Consider the following 20329-nt stretch of genomic DNA (forward strand, 5'->3'; position numbering starts at 1 on the left):
TGAAAAACTTTATTTTGATATTTAAATCAGAAGGATGCAAATAGAAAAGAGGCATACGATTTTTATTACATTTTTAATAAATAAATTAATGACATTGATGTGTTTTTTATTTGAAATTTGATTTTGCATGTCTGCACTATTTAGTTATACACTGTAAAAAATAATCTGTTAAATTTACGGTGAAATACCGGCAGCTGTGGTTGCCAGAATTTCACCGTAAAAATTACAGTGGATGGATTTTCTACTGTAAATTTAAATGTAAATATCAGCAAAAACTGTAATTTAGACTGAGTAGTCCCTTAATTTAAAGGTAATTGTGTCCTTGAGACAATATGGTATTTCTCCATTCATTTTACATGCTTTTTTAAAATATTTTTAAAGTAAAACTGTGTGTTTTTCAAAAGTTTTGTTCTATTCTGTGATTTACAGTAATTAAAAGTGTCTATTATGGTGATATGCAATTTTTTATTTTAGGCCGTATTTCTCATGCAATTTGACAGCATTTTACTGTAATTTCTACAAACACTTTTTACAGTGTATATTGTATGTTTATAAGCGTTGCTGGTTCCATATTTAATGTTAAAGCAAAACATGTTTGGTATATATTAAAAGGTTTATTTGTTCAATGTTGGCCCGCGATTTTATTCAAGTTTTACATTTTGGCCCATTGTGTATTTGAGTTTGACACCCCTGGTTTAGATGATTAAGATTATAGATGACTATTGATAGAGGACAGTGTGAATTATTATGTACCAGTAGGGTGGTTATATTTCACAGGATACTGAAAAAACATGTTATTTACTCCTCCTGTTGGAGCTGAGATGAGTCATTGTGACCAGGCTGAAGTTCACTGACCCTCTGTTCAGTCCGTCAGAGGAAAACGTACTGCGCTGGAACATCTCATCCTCACTCCTCTTCCCATCTTAATGGACCTGTTTTTTCCCAACCCTTGTTTTTAGTCGTTAACCCTATAAAGCCAAGTGTATCATATTTGATACACAAGTTTTTGAGACCTAAACATCATCAATGTGATATTTTTTTCCTGAAAAACCTGATGTATACATGTGTTGAAGAAAAAAAAAGAGCAACAAATTGCACAAAAATACAAGATATAGCAAAAATTTATATGCAGATTCCACTGGTGGATCAGTCATTGCTGCGTGAAAACATCATATCAGCAGATGTATGATGTTGTTTTATATGGAAAAACATATTTTGCATGTTTGAGGAAAATGTTAAAAGAAAGTAAAGCCTTAAAAGGTTAAAAATGTTGGGTTTTATATGTTTTTGTTAGTTCAAGAAAAACAAACTGTGAGCAACAAATTGCACAAAAAGAACTGATGTATCAAATATGATACAAATTAGAATCATATATCCCTATTGTTTTTGGATTTTTTTTTTTAAATTACCTGTCAGCAGGTTCAAGAAACACTCCAGTTTAAAAAAAGAAGAATTTTCTGGCAATTATTTAGTGGTTCAGGCTTTATAGGGTTAAATGCAGACATCCTTAGAATCTCTGGATGTGTGAATGGATGTCACTATTGTATTTTTTTCTTTCTATTTACTCCAAGACATGAGCTCTGATACATTATTGATGTATTTACACCCACAGAGCAGAGAATCGAAACGTCCTCCCTCCCTCCCTCGACTCCCACCAGCGCTGACAGCAGCACTAAAACCTTGAACCGTGAACTCTGACCTGGTGTCAGGCCTGGTTGCCGTGGTTACATCTGGTAATGGGTTGTTTGTCAGGAGTCAATGGACTTGACATTGGCGAATCTTACTGAGGGCTGGTGAAGGCTGAGAGATGAGAAGCTGGCCAGACAAAGACAAATCTGCTTTATCCCAAAAAGGGCTCGGCCTCTGTTTATTTCCTCACCTATGAAGATGAGCAGGACCCCGACTGTGACCTGCAGACACAGGGAGATGCTGATCAGGGTGATGATGGGGGTGTACAAGGAGAAGCTTGGCCCCTGCTCTAACACAGCCTTCAGCTGGGAGGCGTTGGCCATCAGCAGAGCCACATCCAGCATGCTCTCAGCTGCACTCTTCTTATTGGCATAGTGGTTCATGTTCATGGGGGCTGGGCTGCTGCTGGGCCCAACATCTGGATGGGAGGCCTGGGGAGAGAATAAAGTAATTGGCACAGAGATAATGTTTATGACTCTGAAAAAAGAAAGCTTGCATATGAACAGAAAGAGAGATGCTCTGTGCTGCGTTTTTCTCTCCCAGCAGAGCAACAAGGCAGCGTGTTGATGAGAGCAGCAGTCATTTTCTGCTTCCTGTGCATTGATGGTGAGGATCTGGTTATCATTCTGACCTAATTAGCACAACAAGCAGCCATTACAGAAGAGTGACCTTTGAAAAAAGAGCCATTAGTACGGCAAAGAGATACTGACACACTGGTAACAGACACATTAAAGCACAGTGAACATGAACAAGTCAGCATGTACACTATCAAGGCTTTCTCACAGTCAGTCGGATTCACATTTTTATTTTTTTCCCGAGCACCGTGTTGCTGTGAGCCCTCCACTATTTGTTGACTTTATCAAATCAAAGCAGTGTGTGTGACAACTGGCTGATGCAGTGACCCTTTGGTCATTTCCTGCTCAATATTATCTATCTCCAAAAGCAGATTTTTGTAAAGTAAAACACAAAACAGCTCTTGTTATTGCAACATTTCTCTTCATTAATCCTGCTTCAGTGAGACAGGCAGAGTATACTGAGCAGATAATAAAATACATTTCTTATTTTATATGATTTTATATGGCAGGGGCTGAAAAGAGTGATTTCGGATATACTATCCCTTCTATGTGTGATCAACAGGTGATAACCAAAAGCATTCACGAATTGTTTTTATATTGAATTCTATAATCTATTGATTCTTGTGTGGGTGATGATTATATAACAAAAGATCTGTGTCTACTCCATCCCAGTGGACTCTGCACCACAAAGTGAAAGACAGGTGCTGGATAAACAGTCTGCTTGTTGATGACTAAAAAATCACTCTCTTTTAAAATGATGAAAATACATCTTCCTTCAGAGCGCTGCTGCTGAATGAACCTCCACTCGGAGCTGCTTTTCATCCATGCCTTGCCAACACCTGAGCACTATCACTGCAGATTCAGTCGTGTCAAGGCCAAAACATCCACGCTCCCTGTGAACATAAAATAATCAGCAGCGCTCGCAGCTTCTTCCTCGACACTGAAGCCTTCTCTTTTTTCTCACAACACACCCCTGCAGCTGCAGAGAGCATAGTTTGTCAGGGATTAACCAAACCACAGAGCTGGTATGAAGTGTCTTCCCTCTGCTCCAGGGATAGAGAGAAGAAGAGCTGTACCCTTTAATTTGCTACAGGGTAGGCTACAGCTGAATTACAATGTATTTAGGGGATTCACAACAATCAGCTGGCATGGTGAAATTGATGTATGAGGGGGAAGTACAAACCGTACAGAATGTGTGGTCATGGGGGGGGAGAACAGCAAGTAATTATATTGATGAGTTTCTCTTTTTTTTCAATTCTGTGAAAACCGCTGGAGCCTTGTTTAATTCTCTTAACAAGCCATTGCTTTTTAGGACATGGATTACATTTGTCTCTGGCCAAGTTCCTCATCTGGCAGCGTACACTGTAAAAAATATTCTGTTTAATTTACGGTAAAATACCGGCAGCTGTGGTTACCAGAACTATACCGTAAAAAACACAGTGAGTGGGTTTTCTACTGTAAATTTACATGTAAATATCGGCTAAATCTGTCATTTAGACTGAAAAATCACTTGCCATTTTATCCCTATTGTGTCTCTTTTTGGTAATTTTGTGTCTCATTTGATAATTTTACGTATTTTTTTGGTCATTTTGTGTCTTTTTTTGATAATTTCATGTCTCTTTTGGTCGTTTTCTGTCTTTTTTTTGGTCATTTTGTGTCTTTTTAGATAGTTTTGTGTCTCTTTTTGTTCATTTTGTGTCTTTTTTGATGGTTTTGTGTCTCTTTTGGTCATTTTCTGTCTCTTTTTTTGGTCGTTTTGTGACTCTTTTGGTCATTTTAGGTCCTTTGTTAGGTCCTTTGGTCTGCTATTATTTTTAGGGTAGTTATGTCCTTGTGACGTTATGGTATTTCTCCATTCATTTTAAATGAAAAATCTAATATTTTTTACAGCAAAACTGTGTTTTCTAAAGTTTATGACAGAAAAAAGTAAAAGTTTTGTGCTATTCTTTGATTTACGGTAATTAAAAGTGTCTACTACGGTGATATTACATTTTTAATTTCACGCCCTATTTCTGATATAATTTGACAGTGTTTTACTGTAATTTCTACAAACATTTTTTACAGCGTAGCTATCATTTCAGATTTTATAATTTGGCATGTGAACACTGCAGAGACATCCTGACAACATCCAGCAAAAACGTCTCCATGGGCGTTCTCCAAATCTTTTTCACTCTGAGCCATAATGCCCCATGGTAAGACTCATAACAAGGAATTAAACAGGTCTTAAAAACATGTTTCCCTACAGGCCACATGGGAAAAGTAGCTTGGTGTGCTGTAGCGCCCTTGTGACTGTGATCTGTGCCAAACGCCACAAATGGCACACTGTCATGACGTGTCAGGGTCAGCCATTCTGCTCTCAAATACTGACAGAGGCTTTTCAGAGACAGCCTTTTATCCCCGAGTCAACAGACCACAGTGAGATAATGCTTGTTGTGAGATCACAGGTTGGAAACGTGCAGTCAGTATGTCTAGAAACACAGCAGATGGATTTTCTCAGATATTCACCAGCAAATATAAAGAACTCTTTTTGTTGTATGTACTGTGGGTTAGCACTGTAGACTAGAGCAGTAGTTCTCAACCTTTTTGAGTCGCGACCCCAAATTTAACATGCATGTTGTCCGTGACCCCTGCTCACTGAACAGAATCTCACAAGCACAGTCAAGCACATCACCCAAAAAAGAAACAAAATTACCTAAAAAAGGAGTAAAATGCCCAAAAAAGACACACATTGACCAAAAAATGATCAAAAAAGACACAAAATGACCCAAAAAGGAAACAAAAGAACTAGAAAAAGACACAAAATAACTAAAAAAAAGACACAAAATAACTTAAAAAAAGACACAAAATGACCAAAAACAAAACAAAATGACCAAAAAAGTCACAAATGGACCACAAAATGATCAAAAAAGACACAAAATGACCAAAAAAGACACAAAATTACCCAAAAAGGAAACAAAAGAACTAAAAAAAGACACAAAATAACAAAAAAAAGACACAAAATGACCAAAAAAGTCACAAATGGACCAAAAAATGATCAAAAAAAGACACAACATGACAAAAACACACACAAAATGACCAAAAAAAAAAGACATTAAGTGACCAAAAAGACTAAAACACATTAAGACTTTAACACAGTGGAGACAGAGCTGATTTCCAAAATGATTTGGCGACCCCCAGAAATCATCTCGCGACCCCAATTGGGGTCCCAACCCCAAGGTTGAGAACAGCTGGACTAGAGGCCACCTACTCAGTCAGTCCAAGCTTCTTGTCAGGATTAATCCTGCTGTCTACTCATATCATATGGCTGAGAACATAGGATAACAACTAATCACAGTGGAGGAGAAGACGTAGAACTAACAGATAGAGAATATAGGTCATGGCATGTCAAACTGTGCTGTCATGCACGTCCACAAAACCCATGTAGTATACGACAGAAGGCTTCAAAGCCAGGCTTTCATTTGAACAACACTTCAAACTGAAAATCAACTAATATTTGCATATTTACACTGACTTGTGTTTTCCCATTTGAGGAACAGAGCGCTTGTCAGTCACCCAGCCATTACAAATCTATTGTTATTTTGCACAATCTAAGACCAAAGGCACTCATTAAGTCAATCCTAGGTTGCGATCCTTATTTTTGTGATGAATTATTCACACTGCATTGCTTGTCTGAAGAAGACTCGGGGGACAGAGGGAGGAGGATGAGGAGGGGAGGAAAGACAGAGCGAGGCAGATAAGTTGTTTAAATCTGTTTTAACCCTCAGTTCAATGTGTCACTGTGGAATAACAGAATGATTCATACAACAATATCCAACATTTGCTGCTGTCTTCTGGATCCGATCGGGCGTGGGTGTAAGATAAAATGGCTCCAAGGAAATCAGATGGTTGAATAATTTACTTTAGAATAATAAATGCAAAATAACAACATGATAAAGGTATCCATGCTAAATTGTTGTTCTGATTAAATCTCCTTTAATTGCATAGACACAGACAGTGTGTGGGAGTTCTTTGTTCTACTGCAGTCGGATGCACCTGTCAACCTTCAGGTCTTCAAAAGTTTTACTTTTTGAATATATGCAAACAATAAAATGTAGAAGCACATTTCAAGTAACACATAAAAAAGATAAAATCTAGAAATTCATACTCATTCACACCCAAGATGTATACAGACTGAGGTAAAACAGACCTTAACCGGATATTAAAAATGAATTAAAGAACAAAATCTAAGAGTGAATAGTTCTCCAGCTGAGGTAGAATACATTAAAATGCATAATCACTGTTGGATGCCTGAACAGTGAATTGCAGAGGAGTAATTGTGTTGAAAAACTTAAGAGCTGGAGTGAATTTAGGGAGAGATCGGGTAAAATGAGACATAAACTTGTGCAAATTTATGCAGAAATAAAAGGCGGCTTTGTTCCATCCATCCACACTTTCACACACTACAGAATAAAATATCTTGCGTTATAAATAACTATCTTTATGTGTGCTTCACAGCTAGTTGCAGTGCAATAGGCTACCTGCTTTGAAAGAGCAGCCTCTGGAAAGGCTGCAATTTCTGAATTCCCAAGATTAAACCTAAATCTTAATTGAACCATTAAAAGAGTTTTTATTTCAGTCAAAGGCCAGCCAAATGTCTGGCTTACTCCCAAGCTAAAGAAATGAACTCATTCAACTCAAAGAACCTTATCCTAAACTTTCCCCCTTTTCCCTCATCGTCACACCAAGTCATTACCGCTAAGCTAAATACCTCCATGTCAGTTACTGTACATACATCATGACTACTGCTTTGTACCACTCTGTATCTGACATGTAGAAAGCTCTTTGTAGTCACAATGCAAGACACCACTTAAGTCAGCGAAACCTTTGCATTTATTATTTAGCTCTCTAAACTTGCTGCCATTCAGCAACATGGTGAAAAGGCAAATGAACTTGCATGTGTTGCATGGCTGGGCTTCCCTTCCTTTTGTTATTTTTTTCTTATACATCAGCACTTCTTTGCTTTCCATCCATCATGTCCTATCAGCAGCCTCTCTCTCTCACTCACCTCACACTTTGGCCCTCCTCCAGATGAGGATCGACCCAACTGTAAATCTAATTTCCATGATTCTCTGTAGGGCTTTTAGTTTTACAGCCTTACACAGTACAAAGAAAACACGGCTGTTTCACAGCGTGGTCCTTCGGACTCGGAGACTGAAACGCTTTCTAGACTCTAGAACGAGTAAGCATTTGAATTTTTGTTAATCGTGGCTCAAAATATTATAACCAACTCATCTATCTTATCTATTTCCCCCAACTTTTCTGCTGATCCTGAGCCTGTCATCATCCTCTTTGCTCTTAAAAGTGGAAGCTTGCACATAACTTTGTTGCATTATATTGAAACTTTGTTTCAGATGAATTCAAATGCGGGAACGTATTGTTGTGATGGTGATTATTTTATTATGTGTGTTTTGGTCATTTGAGCATGATTAAACATGTCGCCTTTAATATGGCTATAAAAAAGCTTATTGCATTTTTTTTTGAAGGTGTGGGGGATTGGGGGTGCGTCAACCCGGTTGGGACATAGAAGGGGGTGCACGGCTGAAAACGTTTGGGAACCGCTGTTCTAGAGGTAGTTGCAGTGTAAAGTCTCCTGATAAGCAAAAAGAACTTGCTCAAGAATGTGCTAGCACCGTACAGACACCTGACACAGAATCTGATTGGTCTCAGATTTCAGTGTAACACAGGCAAAGATATTAAAAGCCTGTGGAAAGTCATATAAGATGTTCACTCCACAAAATGACCATGGATTGATTCCATTCTTATTGACTCTCACTGCTGGGAGACACATTGTAAATGAGACCAATTGCTCATTTTATTGAGCGTAAGGGTATTACATTCTGCATCTGTTGGCTGAGCTCTGAAAGTCAAAAGGAAGTATCTCTGGCTGCCAGGGTCTCCCTCTCTTCCTCCTCCCTTCTTCCTCAAACACACACACACACACACACACACACACACACACACACACACACACACACATCTATCTGAAATGAAATGGCGCTATAAAGACAGTGACTATGGAGATGACATAGAGATGCCCATTTCCTTGCCCTGTAAAACTGCATCTGAACTATATTGTAATTACTTGCCAAATGGCAACTTCAATCGCCACATAAAACACAATAAACACTCCTCGTTGTGGCATGAAGCCGGATGACATTATGTAAAAGTAAAACTGTGTGTGCGTGTGTGTGTGCGTGTGCATTTTGGCCAGTGAAATGGAAACAAAGGAGGCCATTCATTATTTATAAGGTCACTCAGGTGCCAACAATGTTTCACTTCTCAACTGAACCAGACTGTCACCTGACCCCACATGCCTGAAACAGACATGAAGATCCCTGTTTATGTGTTTGATTGTATTCAACCTTTTCTGTGTGCGCATGCTTCGTTTATTTCCTGCAAAGTGCATCGAGAAGTGCATCAAAAGTTCCTTGAAAATGCGGGAACCACAAGGGCATGGACACTTAAACATGATCACCTTATATAAGAATGCAACACCACCACAAATTATAGATTTAGAGTTTACCACAAACACTTCTTTGACTAAAATGTAACAATGTATGCTTGACAACTTTAGTCTTCATGTCATGCATTGAATTGCAAACAATTCTCCGTGTCCATCTCTGAGCACTTGTTGGATTATTGTGCAAGTTATTTGCATGAAAATGCAAGTTATTTGCATGAAAAAAAAGCTCTCATTCTTTTCTCTTCTTCTCTTCTTTAACATATAGCACTCCTGTAGCGATGACAGTTAGCTCTTAAAGTTCTGTACTTACTTGATTCCTGTGGTCTATGTCTAGTACCTTCAGGTTGAATGCACTTATTGTAAGTCGCTTTGGACAAAAGCGTCTGCTAAATGACATGTAATGTAATGTAATGTAATGTATTGAAAGCAAGAAAAAAAAACTTGCAGAGACATATTGCATCCAGGCTTCTCTCACTTCTTGCAGTTGAAAACTGTGCAACCCACAGCTTATCATAACAATCAACTCTTCAAAAGCCTATTATACCTCAAAGCAGGATCTCTCTTTAAAAAAAAAAACCTGTCTTACCTCAGCCCAACTTCCCCTGTTGCTGCTGCTCATAATGTTCCCATGCGTGTTGTACTGCTCCTCATCTGCAGGCTGCAGCTCTGAGAAGCTGAGCTGTAAAGCGTCCTGCTGCAGGGGAAGAAAGAGAGGACGGGATCTGCACGCATATAGCCTACTTGACACAGTGGCTGATGCACACACACATGCATTTTTTTCCTATAATGTGGCACAGCAACAATAAAAGGCCCATGTTTTATTGAATAGTGCTTTACAGCTGGCTGTTGAGCTCTGAGTGACAGGCAGAGAGAGAGACACGTGATTGGATGAGTTGGTTTAGACCAGGGGTGTCACACTCAAATACACAATGGGCCAAAATGTAAAACTTGAATAAAATCGCGGGCCAGCATTGAACAAATAAACCTTTTAATATATACCAAACATGTTTTGCTTTAACATTAAATATGGAACCAGCAACGCTTATAAACATACAATATATAACTAAATAGTGCAGACATGCAAAATCAAATTTCAAATAAAAAACACATCAATGTCATTAATTTATTAAATAAAAATGAAATAAAAATCGCGTGCCTCTTTTCTATTTGCATCCTTCTGATTTAAATATCAAAATAAACTTTTTCAACAGGTAAATACATTTAAAAATAAAATAGCAATAATAAATCTAGTGTTAGCGGTAAATGCGCCGTATAATACCGGCGGGTCAGCTTTTATACTCAACTCAACTCAACTCAACTTTATTTGTAAAGCACTTTAAAACAACAACAGCCGCAACAAAGTGCTGTACATAAACAAACAGAACAAGAGACAATAAAATAAATAAAACAGGAAATAAACACTAAAATAAATAGATTTATTGCTTTTTAAAAGACAATTTAAAAAACAATAAATAAAAGCAAACCATAAAACACTAAAAACAAGTACAAGTTTATAGTACAACATCAATGTCATTAATTTATTTATTAAAAATGTAATAAAATTGTAAAAAATCGTATGCCTCTTTTCTATTTGCATCCTTCTGATTTAAATATCAAAATAAAGTTTTTCAACAGGTTAATACATTTAAAAATAAAATAACAATAATAAATCTAGTATTAGCGGTAAATGCGCCGTATAATACCAGCGGGTCAGCATTTATAGTACAATAATAATATAATAATTTGGTATTGCCTAGCGGGCCAAATAAAATTACACTGCGGGCCAAATTTGGCCCGCGGGCCAGAGTTTTTTCACACCCCTGGTTTAGGGCGTGAAATACATTTCTTTCTATTTTTGTGTCAAGAAACAATCATTCGTCATTCACTTGCTACATTGATTCAGCCTTTGTGGGTCTTTTCATGTGAGATATGTGTCACTCTGACAGTACAGCAGTATGAGTGTGTGTGTGTGTGTGTGTGTGTGTGTGTGTGTGTGTGTGTGTGTGTGTGTGTCCCAGCGTGCTGTGTGATTGGACGCTCCCTCCAGTCGCTACCAGGGGCGTGAACCAAGCGAGCTGAATGGGAAACACATTTGTGCGCCTCGCCACCGTTGGATCAACCTGATGGGGAGCGACGATGACAAGAGAAACAGTTGTCCGCGTAAATTAATTGCGGAGGGGGAGGCAGGCAGCAGAGTGGAACAGCCCGAGAGGTGGAGCGGCCCGGCGGCTCTTTAACTACCAGGCTCCGCATGCTGCAGAGACTCTGCATCGGTAGCTGCTCGATCTGCACCCGGAGAGGAGGATGCGACGACTGGGACGGAGATAAATGCAACATATTCGTCATTTCCCCCCTCGTCCATACAGGCTCTGTGTTCACTGAGCAAATGCTGAGTTTAATCTGATTAATGTGTGGTTGTTGGGTAGCTTTTGTGCGTTAAAATGGGTCCACTGTGCCGACAGGGCGTTTTAAAGTCCACCTTTCTGCCGCTACGTTAGCGAGGATTTTCTCTCTGTGGAGCGGGCAGGTGTGTCGGTTTGTGTCGGTTTTCTTCGCTTTTTGTAAGCTCAGGTAAGTCCCATGTTGGTTCACCGTAATGAAATGTTTGATGACTTGCTCACTGACGTATTGTTATCTGACTGTTGACGGTAAATCAGCAACAAACGTTTGAGTTTATTTATGTAAAACAGGGGCAATACATAGGCCTATTAATGGACATATACGTGTAAATATGCGAGATTATTTCCATCTTTAGTCGCTTTCTGCCAGAATGAGCAGAAGTAATGACCGAGAGAGAAAACGTGTCCTTGAAAAACCCAATAGAAGAGAAAATACAAATAAAAACAAGAACAATGAAAAGTATAGTGGATCATGGAGTAAACGTTGGTGCGTAATTGCCAAACTTAACGTTAACTTGTGTCGTTTCTGTTAACAGTGTTCTAATGTCTTCTCATCCACCTGCTCCTATTGACTCCAACTCACTTAAAGTCCGACATGACTGACTCCTGTAAAGCACATTTATGGCTTCCTACACACCGGAAACTGTTTTATTTCACTAACTGGTCCATTTTTCCTTTCTCAGTTCTCGATATCGGATGAAATCTCGCCTGTCATCCATCTCGCTGTTGTTAGGGGCCTCTGCTGGCAAACTGCGTCACCGAGTGGGCGCTGCAGGTATTCATCTCTAAATCTGCATGTTGGGAAGTCTAGCCATGGCAAGAATGACCTGGAAACCAAAGTGACTAAACTTTTCAAATCGCCATGGAGCCGGAGGCTAAATCAAACTCCGAGGCCCCCCAAGAACAAAAATACCCATCTGTCCCCAACTCCCAGCGTGGACTGGCCATGAATATGTATGAGGCCTTGGCTGATGGAAATGTCAATAACGTGGACCCAGTAGTGAGAGGTGGGAGTGACCCCAGTGCGTGTCCTTCCTCCAGCTATCAGAGGAACGTGCACCAGAGGTTCATCAGGAGGAGTCTGTGGTTCTCGGATGCAGACGAGCAGGCCTTTGAAGCACCTGAATGTGATAACAGGAATAAGATCCTGAACATAAACCTGCGGACAATAGTGGACAGGACTCGGGGGACTAGCTGTGGGATACAGGAAGGTTCCAGCACTGAAAGTCAAGGCGGGCAAAAAGACAGTGCAACAGAGAGCGCCAGTGCCGACGAGGAGAAGGATAAAGGTGGAGATGCGTTAAATCTCACATGCAATGATAGTGGGAAAGCTGCTATCAAGGCAGCCAGCGAGGAGACGGAGGAGGAGGCGGAGATGAAGGCCGTATCCACGTCTCCAGGAGGAAGGTTCCTCAAATTTGACATCGAGCTGGGGAGAGGGTCCTTCAAGACGGTCTACAAGGGCCTGGACACCGAGACCTGGGTGGAAGTCGCCTGGTGTGAGCTGCAGGTAAAGCACTAAAACTCTGCATCTGATTTACACCCAACCATAGTCAGTGTCAGTTAAAAAAAAGATCATTTCAGCAGACATGTATACCACTAATTTACTGAGTCGAGTTCTTGCAGTTGGGAATGGGAGACAATTATAGTAATGAGTATATTCTCATCTTTATTCCCAGTGGGGCAGTCAGAGGGGCACATTAAAAATCGTCAAAAATGATATTTAATCACCCAAAACCTTTTATTTTAGCTAAAAGTCTCATATTTGGAAGAACTACATTGATTGAGGCAATGAGACTTACCAACATTAACAGTTATTTTTGTGCGACAATGACATTTCTCATTTTTGTGCACAATTACTTTTGTTTTATTTTGAAAGTGCAGTACAGTGAGAATGATCTTTATATTTAGCTTTTATTGCACAATTAAACTATTATACAATGGACACATTCTGGGTTCCTTTTGTGTACAATGAGATATTGTTTGAACAAAAAATAGGTTAGAATTGTTCCGTCGTTCATCGTTATAAATTGATCATTTTATTTTTAATTTGACACAGGGGCCACAGCAGGGGCCAAGGGCTTCTTCACAGGGACAGTGGCCCCTGGAGGCCCCTGTGTAGAACCGCCACTGTTTATTCCCTATAAGAAATACATCATTTTCTCTTCCCACCAGTGCTTTAGATGTGTGAGGGAATGCCTGCCTCTCTGTCTCTGAAGGTTCACACATGATGTCAGTATAATAATGATGATATCTTCAGTCACGAGGGAGTTGGCTCGGTTGCAAATGGGTTCCCACTAAATTTTAAATGGTTTACACAGCAAAACTGATTGACAAGCATTAGCTGCTGACGTGGAGGTGCACGCCACCTCTGAAGTATAACCATCAGCAGTTTTCCAAATTCACAAGGAGTGTCTATCTTGTCTTGCGTTACACAGACACAGGAAAATCACCAGCTTAGACTGCAAAGGTATTAACTAATTATTTCCGTCCTTTGGAGACTGCAGCAGGGATTACCTCTCTCCCTCTCTCTCCCAGGAGGCTTAAGGGGGACTACAGTAAGCATGACTGGCCCCCTCAAAGAAGGAGGACGTCTTCTGTGATTTGTTATTCTTTCACCGTGCAGATTAAAATAGTTCAGGATTAATTTCCAACAGTTTGCGTTCGACCATGCTTCATTTTTGCTCTTGTCATCTTCTCAGCTGATGACACTGCGGTGCTACAGTTATTGGAGTGGACGGTGCAGGAGATGCTAGTGTTTCTGTCCCAGCAGTGTGTCTGCATGCTATGAGCAGTGCTCCCTCCCTCTGTGCAACAGGAGGTAGCAGACAGGAAGCAGCTGAAGTGTGCTGTAGCATGCTGGGAACTGCGTAGCGGCCCTGTGGCCTCAATGAATACTAATTCATAAGGTACTGAAAACATGTTGCGTCAGTTACCTGAGTGACTAAATAATGCATTCAACCCTCTACAGTATGAGCCATATTCATTTTTTGTATTTCATGTAATTTTGCTCCATGCCACTGGGGGGAGCTGTGTTTGCTGTGTGGCTCAGCTGACCTCGGGTCAGCTGGGTTGGGCCATTTAACCTGGGAAACCCCAGACACCAGTGTTGCTGATTTGGGAAGCAAACAGTTTTCGACTGTGCCCAGTTTGTGCCCAGTTTGTGCCCAGTTTGTGCCCAGTTTATGGCCAGTTTGTGCCCAGTTTATGCCCTGTTTATGGCCAGTTTGTGCCCAGTTTATGCCCAGTTTATGGCCAGTTTGTGCCCAGTTTATGGCCAGTTTGTGCCCAGTTTATGGCCAGTTTGTGCCCAGTTTATGCCCTGTTTATGCCCAGTTTGTGCCCAGTTTATGCCCTGTTTATGGCCAGTTTATGCCCAGTTTATGCCCAGTTTATGCCCTGTTTATGGCCAGTTTGTGCCCAGTTTATGTCCTGTTTATGGCCAGTTTGTGCCCAGTTTATGTCCTGTTTATGGCCAATTTGTGCCCAGTTTATGCCCTGATTATGGCCAGTTTGTGCCCAGTTTATGCCCAGTTTATGGCCAGTTTGTGCCCAGTTTATGCCCAGTTTATGGCCAGTTAGTGCCCAGTTTATGGCGAGTTTATGGCCAGTTTGTGCCCAGTTTATGCCCAGTTTATGCCCAGTTTATGGCCAGTTTATGGCCAGTTTGTGCCCAGTTTATGCCCAGTTTGTGCCCAGTTTATGGCCAGTTTGTGCCCAGTTTATGCCCTGTTTATGGCCAGTTTGTGCCCAGTTTATGCCCTGTTTATGGCCAGTTTGTGCCCAGTTTATGCCTTGTTTATGGCCAGTTTGTGCCCAGTTTATGCCCTGTTTATGTCCTGTTTGTGCCCAGTTTATGCCCTGTTTATGGCCAGTTTGTGCCCAGTTTATGCCCAGTTTATGGCCAGTTTGTGCCCAGTTTATGCCCTGTTTATGGCCAGTTTGTGCCCAGTTTATGCCCTGTTTATGGCCAGTTTGTGCCCAGTTTATGCCCTGTTTATGGCCAGTTTGTGCCTAGTATGTATTAGTATTTTGGTCTTTGATATAAGGAATAATTCGGTTAGTTGTTTTCGTTACATGTGTATATTTTGAGTTAAAGTCATTACCGATGTACGACGGGAAAATAAATCAGCGAGATATTATGTAAACATTATTGCACTTTGTTTTATATATGTTCGGAGCGCACTGGGCGCACGTCTAAACTAAATCATCTTTATTAGCAACCAGTACTAGACTTCTTTTAGGAATTAGTCAGTACACCCTCTACAGTATGGTACACATTATGATGCTAGTTAGGAAAATAATGTTTGGAGTGTTTTTTTGTCTTTAAAATAGACAAAATAAACATAATCTGAAGAAATTTTATAATTCTTTTTTTGGGAAGTTTTGGGGGTTTGTTGCCCGTAGGCAACATTGTAAGTGAAAAATAAAGATTTTAAAATTAATTTTAACATAATTTATTTAATAAACATGTGTAAAATATTCAGTAGCTTCAACAGGGTACAATACATAACATTTTAAATTGAAAAACATTGTAAAAGGAACTTTTTTAACCGTTTTCTTGTCTGAATGTTGCCTGCAGGAAACATTGTACCATAAGTGTATGAAACTATCAAAAATGAAGGTTTACTCATCTATCAGTAGGAATATATTTTTTCAGATGGAAAAGGGCCAGGAAATTAAGTTTTGAGTGATTTTTTTTTGTGGCCCAAAATGGCAAAGCTGTTTCCTTTTGGAAAAGTCTGCAAAAAAGTGTTTCAATATGGCCTCCTGGAGGTCATGTGACAAATTAAAGCATTGCTAGTGGTTCCCTAGACTCTTCCCTCTTTTTTAAGTATCGCATCACTCAAAAACATGCATTGTAAAAAAAAATGACAGACCAAAAATTGGTATGTTGCCTGAGGGCAACACTGTACCATAGAGCAGTACTTCTCAACCTTTTTGAGTCGCGACCCCCAATTTAACATCCATGTTGTCCGCGACCCCCGCTCACTGAACAGAATCTCACATGCACAGTTCAGATCACCCAAAATTATCAAAAAAAGACAGAAAATGACTAAAAAAAGACACAAAATGACCAAAAAAGACACAAAATGACCAAAAAATGAAACAAAATGAACAGAAAAGACACAAAATGACCAAAAAAGACACAAATTGACCAAAAAAGACACAAATTGACCACAAAATGATCAAAAAAAGACACAGAATGACCAAAAAAGACACAAAGAAACAAAATGACAAACAAAAAACCCACAAAATGACCAAAAAAAGACATTAAGTGACCAAAAACACATTAACACATGAACACTTTAACACAGTGGAGACAGAGCTGACTTCCAAAATGATTTGGCGACCCCCAGAAACCATCTCGCGACCCCAATTGGGGTCCCGACCCCAAGGTTGAGAACAGCTGCCATAGAGGGTTAAAGAACTAAAAAAGAAAATAACTTTTTTTTAAGGCTGTGACGCATCTCATCACTGGAGATAAAATGCCGTTGCCTAGGAAAGAGTAAGATACCGTCCCACTGGGACATGATGACTTCATTTGGTGATGATGTCATAGACTGATAGTAGCTCTGAGCAATCCCACATCTCCCTCAACTCAACACGGAGCTGCAATTGGACCTAGCGGATGATAGATGTGGAACAGGAAGCAATTTACAGTATTTTATTCTCCCCTAGTGATGTATTAAAACTCCCTCTAGTGGACAGTCAATAATGGATGTTAATCACACTACAAATGGTCCTTCCTTGCAATCATGTTCTCATCTACTTGCTCTTACTTATAAAGTCGCTTTGAGCTCAGAGTCTTTAATAAAAACGGTTGGATGAACAGAATACTCTGCTGACCCGATCAATGTTCTTCATCAGGGGGTTCTCTGGGTCTTACTGAGTGGATCAGAACCGTTAATGGAGACTTTGTGAGCCAGAGTCAATAAGGTCTCTTGTGGGGTCTTCTTCAGTGGATCGGAACTGCTTGTGAGCTCATGTCGATTTAATTGAGCCTATATAAAAATGGCCGTACTAAATGAGGTCAGAAACACTTTAAATATTCTAGAGCAGGGGTCTCAAACTCAAATTACCTGGGGGCCGCTGGAGGCAGTATCAAAAGGACCAAAAAATCTAAATTACTTAAAAAAGACACAAAAAAGACACAAAATTACTAAAAAAGAGACACAAAATGACCAAAAAAGACACAAAATGACTGAAAAAACACTAAATTACTTAAAAAAGACACAAAATTACCAAAAAAAAAGACACAAAATGACAGAAAAAAACTAAATTACTTAAAAAAGACACAAAAAAGACACAAAATTACTAAAAAAAAAGACACAAAATGACAGAAAAAAACAAAATTACTTAAAAAAGACACAAAAAAGACACAAAATTACTAAAAAAAAGACACAAAATGACCAAAAAAGACACAAAATGACTGAAAAAACACTAAATTACTTAAAAAAGACACAAAATTACTAAAAAAAAGACACAAAATGACCAAAAAAGACACAAAATGACTGAAAAAAAGACACAAAATGACTGAAAAAAAGACATAAAATGACAGAAAAAAAGACACAAAATGACAGAAAAAACTAAATTACTTAAAAAAGACACAATGACCAAAAAAAACCCACATCATCAATATGTTCTGCGTGGTTCACTTGGTCTGTGATATATCCACCATAACTTTCCTTTATGGATAACTGGCTCTGGGTTCTTATGGGTCAAGTGCAATACTTAATATGAAATTGTAAGTTTTAAGACTTCAGCCACCAGTTGTATTCATTATTGATTAATCTGTTGTTTTTCAATAATCGTTTTGCCTATATAGTGTTTTTTGATAATAGTGAAAACATTGAAATTTCTGTCTATTGTGATCTTTTATTTATTATAGCTGTTCTGCTTATTCATAAATCAGTTAGTTGATTGACAGCAATTATTTGTCACCTATTTTGTAAATTGCTTAATTGATTATTTTGCTTAATCATTGTTTTCACGCATAAAAACCTTGAATTTGATGGTTGCTGCTTCTGAAAAATGAGGATTTGTTTCTTCCCTTCCTTGTCTTACACTATAATAATAATAATAATAAAGTCTTTTTTGGTTTTGGACTGGTGGCCTGACAAAAGAAGACCCATAAAGATTATTGTTGACTGCTTTTTAAGAAATGGTAAAGGGCATTTTTTCAACCCTCTGATGTTTAGTTAACCAAACAATTAATTGAGAAAATAATAGATTCATTAAAATTAAATGGAAATGAAGCCCTACTTCCAAAGTCCAAAACAGAAAAGCTATTCAGTTTGTTATCATGAAAGACCAATTTTTTTTTTAATACCTTCGGGACTTTTTAATAATATTGAATGTATAATTAACAGAGATCATATTAGTTTTGTGCAAACAAAAAATGATCGATACTTTTTTATTTTTTATTTTTTTATTAATTTAGACAAAACACAACACAAATCACCAATGAACAAACAGAGAAAAACAAGAACAAAACAAAAAACACAACAACAAAATCACAAAACCAACTCAAATAAATAAATAAAACCACAATAATAAACAAGAACCTTAACACATCAAAACTAAAACAAGACACAAACATACATCAAACATAATTACCACATAAAACACACAGTATATCAGTAAACTTGATAACCTAAGAAAAAATAAATAAAAAAGGGTTAAGTTAAATTAAATGCCAGCCTTTCCCTTCAATAAATCTTTTCCACCTTTCCAAATACCGTCCAACATCACCATTCCTATTAGCAATATAACCTTCCAAAACAAAATAACGTTTAATAAGCATCCTAAATTGATTAATATTCAAAGAATCTGCATTGACAGCTTTAAAAATAAATCTTTTGCCCAACAAGATAATTAAATTAATAATATAACTGCTTGTCTCTGTAACATCACCTAGTATAACAGAAAAGAAATCACATTCAAAACTTAACTTCATTGTAGTACACATCCTCTGAACCTCCCTCCAAAAGACAGAGACAACATGACAAAATGATCGATACTTTGACAACCTTCATTATCGAAGCGAGAACCAGGGACTTGTCACTTGATTATCTAATTGAAAGAAGAAAAATGGCAACAATTGATGAATCAGTTAATAACTTTGGTTCCAGTAATTGTGTATTATATTTCAATAAATGCTTCAGCACAATCAAAGTATCATTCCACGTTAAGCCTTTTGGACGAGGTTTAGAGTTGCTGCATTGTGAATCATCCTAAACCTGAGTAGGTGTACTAAGCTCTGCCAGCGGACTCTTCATCTTAGTGCAGCAAATTACATGATTTATTGACTTTCTTAAAGAGAAATTTAGAGTTTGTGGCTCCACTGGGATCAACCAGCATGCTTAATGTTGCACGGTCATGTAAGGATTCACTTTTAAGACCACGCTGCCCACAATCACATCACCACATCTTGTCAACAAGAAGCAACAGCAGGTATCAGCTAGTCTCAGGGTTGCACCATAGTGAAGATTTCATGGCTGTGTTCTGCATGTTTACTCTCCAGTGTTGCATGTAGAGTATGTAAGCTTTAACCAGCTCAGTGAACTGAGTTGGAAGACAGAGCAGCTCTGTGTGGAAGACGGAGGAGATATGACTCTGTGATTTTCCACTGTTTTCCTTCTTCCACTGGTCACATGGCTCTCTTGCCTAGAAATTTTAATCTGGTTCTGTGTTTATTCTTTCTGTCCCTCTCCTCTCTCTCTCTCTCTCTCTCTATTTCTTCCTATTCCCCCCCTTCCCCTTTCCTCCCATCTCTGTTTCCATGCCAGGCTGCTGGCATAACACAGATGGCCCTGGCTCAGGCTGGGATGTTAATCTGAGAGAAAGATGCCTGTTGTTGAGTTTTTCATTGTCAAGAAAAAAAACACTTCTTGTGTTTCTGTTAGCCTTGTCTCTTTTTATCATTGCTCACTGGAATTTATTTTTTAAACTTTGGAAACTTCCCGTTTCTGCCAAATGTGGCTCTGTGTATAGATTTTTATCTCGATGTCGAACGCTGTGCACACACTCGCAGACAGAGAGTTTACTTCTGACTTCGTGCAGACTTCTCTGTGGTATTTGGCAGCGAGCTTGTTGTTCTGTAGATTAAATCTGGTTCTCAGCTTGTGAATGCAGAGCTGGCAATGATACCAAGACAGTGA

General features: G+C 38.9%; 2 protein-coding genes across 2 annotated transcripts in view; one reads left to right on the forward strand and one right to left on the reverse strand.

Moving 5' to 3' along the window:
- Positions 1-11103, reverse strand: part of LOC131971577 (ninjurin-1-like) — a 17040-nt gene extending 5937 nt beyond the window's left edge. The window contains exons 1-4 of the mRNA XM_059333085.1: positions 11008-11103; positions 10821-10886; positions 9353-9460; positions 1880-2120 (exon numbers count right to left, since the gene is read on the reverse strand). Of these exons, the coding sequence (XP_059189068.1) occupies positions 1880-2120; positions 9353-9460; positions 10821-10886; positions 11008-11103 (511 nt within the window). The remainder of the gene's footprint in view (positions 1-1879; positions 2121-9352; positions 9461-10820; positions 10887-11007) is intronic.
- LOC131972110 (serine/threonine-protein kinase WNK2-like) overlaps positions 10930-20329 on the forward strand; it is a 77896-nt gene continuing 68496 nt past the window's right edge. The window contains exons 1-2 of the mRNA XM_059333871.1: positions 10930-11337; positions 11849-12675. Coding sequence (XP_059189854.1) covers positions 12028-12675 — 648 coding nt within the window. The 5' untranslated portion in view covers positions 10930-11337; positions 11849-12027. The remainder of the gene's footprint in view (positions 11338-11848; positions 12676-20329) is intronic.

The sequence above is a fragment of the Centropristis striata genome, chromosome 5 (assembly GCF_030273125.1).
Source record: "Centropristis striata isolate RG_2023a ecotype Rhode Island chromosome 5, C.striata_1.0, whole genome shotgun sequence".
Lineage (NCBI taxonomy): Eukaryota > Metazoa > Chordata > Actinopteri > Perciformes > Serranidae > Centropristis > Centropristis striata.